Source organism: Theropithecus gelada, chromosome 2 (genome assembly GCF_003255815.1).
Source record: "Theropithecus gelada isolate Dixy chromosome 2, Tgel_1.0, whole genome shotgun sequence".
Lineage (NCBI taxonomy): Eukaryota > Metazoa > Chordata > Mammalia > Primates > Cercopithecidae > Theropithecus > Theropithecus gelada.
In genome coordinates this window covers 41134495-41142297 of record NC_037669.1, presented here as the reverse complement: position 1 = coordinate 41142297, position 7803 = coordinate 41134495, and the positions used below count along the sequence as shown (strand labels likewise).

Sequence of the window (7803 nt, the reverse complement as noted above, 5' to 3'; positions counted from 1 at the left end):
TTATGGTATTAGGTCTAACATTGAAGTCTCTAATCCATCTTGAATTAATTTTCGTATAAGGAGTAAGGAAAGGATCCAGTTTCAGCTTTCTACTTATGGCTAGCCAATTTTCCCAGCACCATTTATTAAATAGGGAATCCTTTCCCCATTTCTTGTTTTTGTCAGGTTTGTCAAAGATCAGATGGCTGTAGATGTGTGGTATTATTTCTGAGGACTCTGTTCTGTTCCATTGGTCTATATCTCTGTTTTGGTACCAGTACCATGCTGTTTTGGTTACTGTAGCCTTGTAGTATAGTTTGAAAGGATATGAACAGACAGTTCTCAAAAGAAGACATTCATACAGCCAACAGACACATGAAAACATGCTCATCATCACTGGCCATCAGAGAAATGCAAATCAAAACCACAATGAGATACCATCTCACACCAGTTAGAATGGCAATCATTAAAAAGTCAGGAAACAACAGGTGCTGGAGAGGATGTGGAGAAATAGGAACACTTTTACACTGTTGGTGGGATTGTAAACTAGTTCAACCATTATGGAAAACAGTATGGCAATTCCTCAAGGACCTAGAACTAGATGTACCATATGACCCAGCCATCCCATTACTGGGTATATACCCAAAGGATTATAAATCATGATGCTATAAAGACACATGCACACGTATGTTTATTGCGGCACTATTCACAATAGCAAAGACTTGGAATCAACCCAAATGTCCATCAGTGACAGATTGGATTAAGAAAATGTGGCACATATACACCATGGAATACTATGTAGCCATAAAAAAGGATGAGTTTGTGTCCTTTGTAGGGACATGGATGCAGCTGGAAACCATCATTCTCAGCAAACTATCGCAAGAACAGAAAACCAAACACCGCATGTTCTGACTCATAGGTGGGAACTGAACAATGAGATCACTTGGACTTGGGAAGGGGAACATTACACACCGGGGCCTATCACGGGGAGCGGGGAGGAGGGAGGGATTGCATTGGGAGTTATACCTGATGTAAATGACGAGTTGATGGGTGCTGACGAGTTGATGGGTGCAGCACACCAACATGGCAGAAGTATACATATGTAACAAACCTGCACATTATCCACATGTACCCTAGAACTTAAAGTATAATTAAAAAAAAAAAAGAAAAAAAAAGAAATAAAGGGTATTCAGTTATGAAAACAGGAAGTCAAATTGTCCCTGTTTGCAGATGACATGATTATATATTTAGAAAACCTCAACATCTCAACTCAAAATCTCCTTAAGCTGGTAAGAAACTTCAGCAAAGTCTCAGGACACAAAATCAATGTGCAAATATCACAGGCATTCTAATATGCCAATAACAGACAAACAGAGAGCCAAATCATGAGTGAACTCCCATTCACAATTGCTTCAAAGAGAATAAAACACCTAGGAATCCAACTTACAAGGGATGTAAAGGACCTCTTCAAGGAGAACTACAAACCACTGTTCAATGAAATAAAAGAGGACACAAACAAATGGAAGAACATTCCATGCTCATGGATAGGAAGAATCAATATTGTGAAAATGGCCATACTGCCCAAGGTAATTTATAGATTCAATGCCATCCCCATCAAGCTACCAATGACTTTCTTCACAGAATTGGAAAAAAACTACTTTAAAATTCATATGGAATAAAAAAAGAGCCCACATTGCCAAGACAATCCCAAAGAACAAAGCTGGAGGCATCATGCTATCTGACTTCAAACTATACTACAAGGTTCCAGCAACCAAACAGCATGGTACTGGTACCAAAATAGAGATATAGACCAATGGAACAGAACAGAGGCCTCAGAAATAACACCGCACATCTACAACCATCTGATCTTTGACAAACCTGACAAAAACAAGAAATGGGGAAAGGATTCCCTATTTAATAAATGGTGCTGGGAAAACTGGCTAGCCATATGTAGAAAGCTGAAACTGGATCCCTTCCTTACACCTTAAACAAAAATTAATTCAAGATCAATTAAACACTTAAATGCTAGACCTAAAACCATAAAAACCTTAGAAGGAAACCTAGGCAATACCATTCAGGACATAGACATGGGCAAGGACTTCATGTCTAAAACACCAAAAGCAATGGCAACAAAAGCCAAAACTGACAAATGGCATCTAATTAAACTAAAGGGCTTTTGCACAGCAAAAGAAACTACCATCAGAGTGAACAGGCAACCTACAGAATGGGAGAAAATTTTTGCAATCTACTCATCAAAGGGCTAATATCCAGAATCTACAAATAACTCAAACAAATTTAGAAGAAGAAAAAAAACAACCCATCAAAAAGTGGGTGACGGATATGAACAGATACTTCTCAAAAGAAGACTTCTATGCAGCTAACAGACACATGAAAAAATGCTCATCATCACTGGCCATCAGAGAAATGCAAATCAAAACCACAGTGATATACCATCTCACACCAGTTAGAATGGCAATCATTTAAAAGTCAGGAAACAACAGGTGCTGGAGAGGATATGGAGAGATAGGAACACTTTTACACTGTTGGTGGGAGTGTAAACTGGTTCAACCACTGTGGAAGACAGTGTGGTGATTCCTCAAGGATCTAGAACTAGAAATACCATTTGACCCAGTCTTCCTATTACTGAAAAGGATTATAAATCATCCTACTATAAAGACACATGCACACGTAGGTTTATTGTGGTACTATTCACTAGCAAAGACTTGGAACCAACCCAACTGTCCATCAGTGATTGACTGGATTAAGAAAATGTGGCACATATACACCATGGAATACCATGCTGCCATAAAAATGGATGAGTTCAAGTCCTTTGTAGGGACATGGATGAGGCTGGAAACCATCATTCTCAGCAAACCATTGCAAGAACAGAAAACCAAACACCGCATGTTCTCACTCATAGGTGGGAACTGAACAATGAGAACACTTGGACACAGGAAGGGGAACATCACACACTGGGGCCTGTCCTGGGGTTGGGGGATGGGCGAGGGATAGCATTAGGAGATATACCTAACGTAAATGACGAGTTAATGGGTGCAGTACACCAACATGGCACATGTATACATATGTAACAAACCTGCACATTGTGCACATGTACCCTAGAACTTAAAGTATAAAAATAATAAAAAATAATAAAAATAAAAATGAACTATAATTTCTTGTCTGTAAGAACAGATCTGTCATTCAGTAAAGACAAACCTAATTATTTTGGTGTTTAGAAACTTACACAAAACTATATATACATTATAGAAAAATCAGAATTATCAAATACATAAAAATTTAAAAAAACAGGCAAACCAATCATAATCCCACCACCCAAAAATAACTGTTAACTTTTTTTTTGACATACAGTACCTTAAAGATGTATCCCTGGGAATCTTATTCTTACATTTTAAATATATTTTAATGGGTACACACTTTGTCTTGATGTTTTGCTTCATATCATATTCTATTATCATTTTTCTTTGTCAATTAATGAATATACATGTTTCCAAACTGTGGTCCAGAGGAATGGTATCATTTGCTCCTGCATATTTACTGTATATTTCCCACTAATTCAGCTCTGGCCAGAGGATGACAAGATTCTGTATATTACCAATTTTTATTTGATACTTAGTAAGCATTATTAATGTATCTGCAAAATAACTTTCCTTTAAAATGTCTTTTAAAGTGTTGCACTTATACTTCTGATCTTAATTTTATTTTGAGATAAAAGTATTTTAAAAGACATTTATTCATATTTTATATTTGGAATCAAATTTGCTTACAGTAAATTTAATGAATGGAATTACACCTAATTACTAATATTATAAATTTCACATTATAAAGATCATGAAAATAAAGCAATAGATTACTCCAGTGAACTACCAGAATCTTGAAAAATACCACTCACGTTTACCTGAGGTAGGAGACTTGCAGCGCTCAAGTTCTAGGGGAACTGGACTGTCATTCAGTTCAGTTAAACCTGAAAATACAATGCAAAAATGAGATAAATTTTCCTAGTCTTTTGTAGGTTATTCTAATTTCTTAATTCCTACAAGTTTAAAAGGCTTTTTTTTCCCCATGTGAAAACTACTTTACCATGACCAAGTTATGTCAATTATTCTGAATTTTAAAAATATTTTTATTAATTTTTTTTCTCTTTATAGAGATAGGGTCTCAGTACGTCGCCCAGGCTCATCTTGAACTCCTGGGCTCAAGCAATACTCCCACCTCACCTACCCAAAGTGTTGGGATTACAGGTGTGAGCCAACATGGCTGGCCTATTTTGAAAATTTGTTTAAACAAATGATACAGGAAAAAATAAGGAGCAGTAACTGATTGACACACAAGATTATTTAAACATGGATGGCACAAACATATAAAATCCTTTTTTTACTATTTTTATAAGAAATAGCTACTTTAATAAATGACCCAATTTTATCTGAAAATAGATAATAAATAATAAGAATTAGAAGGGGTTTTAACAATACCTAATCAAATATCCTCTCAGGCAATATGATTATTGGCTTTTAAAAGATCTTTAAAAACTGCTATGAATTCTAAATTTTGTATTTATTTATAAAAATGTAGTATTGTATATTACATACTGTGTTTTGTTCAATAGTATCAAATTCCTTATAATAAGCACTATATTTTTCACTTTCTCATATTTCTTAATTTTTATTCTGCCACTTTTCTGACAAATGCAACAATAGACACACAGATTAATAAACACTTTATAATTCTCTGTACTTGCCAATCTGTATTTATATAGTATTTGTAAAATGTTCTTCACTATGGTTTTTCTATCTTTGTTATAAAGTCTCACAGACTTTCTTTTGTGAAATAAATATTCATAGTTTCTATTTTAATCTGTCTCCATGCTCAGAAACATTTGAGAGCTATTTTCAATGACCGAAATAATCTTTGTTCCTATTCTTTCCCATCACCCTCTTCTTTATACAATTTATAACAATAAGCTTGCGGTAGGTCCAAAAAAACCCAGAATTTTGAAACTGAAAGGTGCCTTGTGACAACGTAGCCCAACTCTTGTGTTTTATAAGTGAGAAACTGTAACTTCAAAGAGTTTAAGCTATTTATTCAAAGTCAGAGAAGTCAATAACAGAGCTTGAAAAGGACACAGGACTCAGATTTTTACATACTATATTATTCTGCACTCATATTTCAATTGCTGATAGAGCACTGAATACCAACTCCAAAGCTTATTGTTTGCTCTATTTCTTTCTTCATTGAACATTATTTTCAAGACTTTCAATTTAATGCTCATCCAATTTTAAATTTCTGTTTATAATCATAGTACACATAATATTTGCTGATATAAATGTTACCATTAATCTGGAAATAGATATTCATCAAACTAAACTATGTTGAACACAGTCTTAACCCTAGATATACAAATTAGATAGGAAAACGTTTGACTAAATAAGCAATAAATGTTAATCCACAGAGTTGCTATAAGAGTTTTCCAGGCACTCCTTGAAAGTGTACTGACTTAAACAGGCTTTGCTATCTGACAGCAAATTAGAAACTGCAAGTTATAAAGAGGAGGAGGCTGCTAGAACTAGAAACATTAAGAAAAGTAACGTGGAACAGTGAAAGAATGGGCAGAGAAAGGAACTATAATGACTAGTGAGTGAGTGATCTGGGACCATTTAACAGAGGTAGGTGTTTTACAGATCTCTGAAAGGCTTTAAAGACATTATTGTAAGTTGAGTCAGTGAATCAAATCTATTGAATGGCTACTGTGCCACACGTTCTTTGTAGTAATAGTAATAACAGAAAGTGACATCTATTATTTTGTACCCAATCCTCTGCTAAATACTTTATATAAATTATCCTTTTCACACCTACCAATACAATGAGAGGGGTTTTAATATTAACCCCATCATACAGATAAGAAAACAAGGAAGAAAGGTTATTACATCAATTCTCCAAAGTTAAACAGCTAGGAGGTAGGATGGGATTTGGTCACTATAATATAGTTAGTAAGTAAGAAAGCATGATGCATATGTTAGAAAGAGTTTCATCAAAATTTTAAAATACAAAATTTGGTGGTTAAAGAGCTAAGCTCATTTGTCTGGAAAACACCATCATTTCTATTTCTGTACTGTCTATTGATTCTGTCATTTTCCCTAGCTCCTTCTGAATTCACCTACTTTCCTGATGAAGGTAGGAACTGAACTGAATATGGATCTAACAATAATAGTAAAACTACTTCCATGTGCCAATTTACAATGTGTCAAAACCCTAAAGCAAATAATTTTATAGTTATCATCATTAAATACTATATAGTTATTCAAAGCAATCATTATTTAAAAATAAACATTTTTTGTACTATAGAAGTAATGCTTTGTCCCTCTAGAAAACTTGGAAGATACAGAAAAGTGATGGAGGGGATTAAAAAATACACAATTTCATCGTAACTTTGACTTTTTTCTTCCTTCCTTTTTTTTTTTGAAACAGAGTCTCACTCTGTAGCCCAGGCTGGAATGCACTGGTGCCATCTCAGCTCACTGCAACCTCCACCTCCTGGGTCTCAACCAATTCTCCTGCCTCAGCCTCTCAAGTAGCTGGGATTACAGGTGTGTGCCACCAAACCCAGCTAATTTTTATATTTTTAGTAGAGACAAGGTTTCACCATATTGGCCAGGCTGGTCTCGAACTCCTGACCTCAAGTGATCTGCCTGCCTCGGCCTCCCAAAGTGTTGGGATTACAGGTGTGAGCCATCATGCCTGGCCCCTTCCATGATGATTTTTAATCCAATAAAAACAGTTTCATATTCTGATTTCTCTAAATAACATTTATTTCATAAACAATTCCACCATTTAAAACATTTTATCAAATCATTATAAAGATATACCATACTTTTAATTTAACATTCCTCCATTGTGAAACATTTGGATTTTCCCATCTTTACTATACTAAATAATGCTACAATAAATACCTATATGTGAAAATCTTTGATTTGTTTTTGTTTTTCCCTTAAAAACTTCCATAATCTTTCCACTATGCTACGACAGGGGCTGTTCATTTTGCATTCTCCCTAGCAACTTACGGGAGTTCCAATTGCTCAATATCTCCACCAACACTAGGTAATATAGTCTCTTAAAATCTTAGTCCTTCTGGTCATAGTAGTATGTTATTATGATTTTAAATTTCTCTGATGACTATTGATAGTTGGAACATTTTCATGTGCTTATTGGCTAATCATATATCTTCATGATCCTATTCAACTCTTTGGCTTATTCTTTATGTTGGACTGCTTACATTTGTGTTATGTAGTAGTAAGAATTCTTCATATATTTTAGGTAAGAATTATTAGTCAAAATAGGCATTATGAATATTTTCTTTCAGTATGTGATTTATCTTTTAATTTGCTTAATGGTGTTTTTCTTTTTTTTGAGACAGAGTCTTGCCCAGGCTGGAGTGCAGCGGGGCAATCTTGGCTCACTGCAACCTTCACCTCCCGGGTAAAAGTGATTCTCCTGCTTCAGCCTCCCAAATAGCTGGGATTACAGGTGCGGGCCACCGTGCCTGGCTAATTTTGGTATTTTTAGTGGAGACATGGTTTCACCATGTTGGCCAGGCTGGTCTCCAACTCCTGACCTCCAGTGATCCACCCGCCTTGGTCTCCCAAGGTGCTAGGATTATAGGCATAAACCACCATGCCTGGCCCTTTTTTTTTTTTTTTTTTGGGTGGAGTCTCGCTCTGTCGCCCAGACTGGAGTGCAGTGGTGGAATCTCGGCTCACTGCAAGCTCCGCCTCCTGGGTTCATGCCATTCTCCTGCCTCAGCCTTTGGAG

General features: G+C 35.6%; 1 protein-coding gene across 1 annotated transcript in view; it reads right to left on the bottom strand.

Moving 5' to 3' along the window:
• The window catches only part of STXBP5L (syntaxin binding protein 5 like), a 473308-nt gene that overhangs the window by 92025 nt on the left and 373480 nt on the right, over positions 1-7803 (bottom strand). The window contains exon 21 of the mRNA XM_025375463.1: positions 3896-3961. Coding sequence (XP_025231248.1) covers positions 3896-3961 — 66 coding nt within the window. The remainder of the gene's footprint in view (positions 1-3895; positions 3962-7803) is intronic.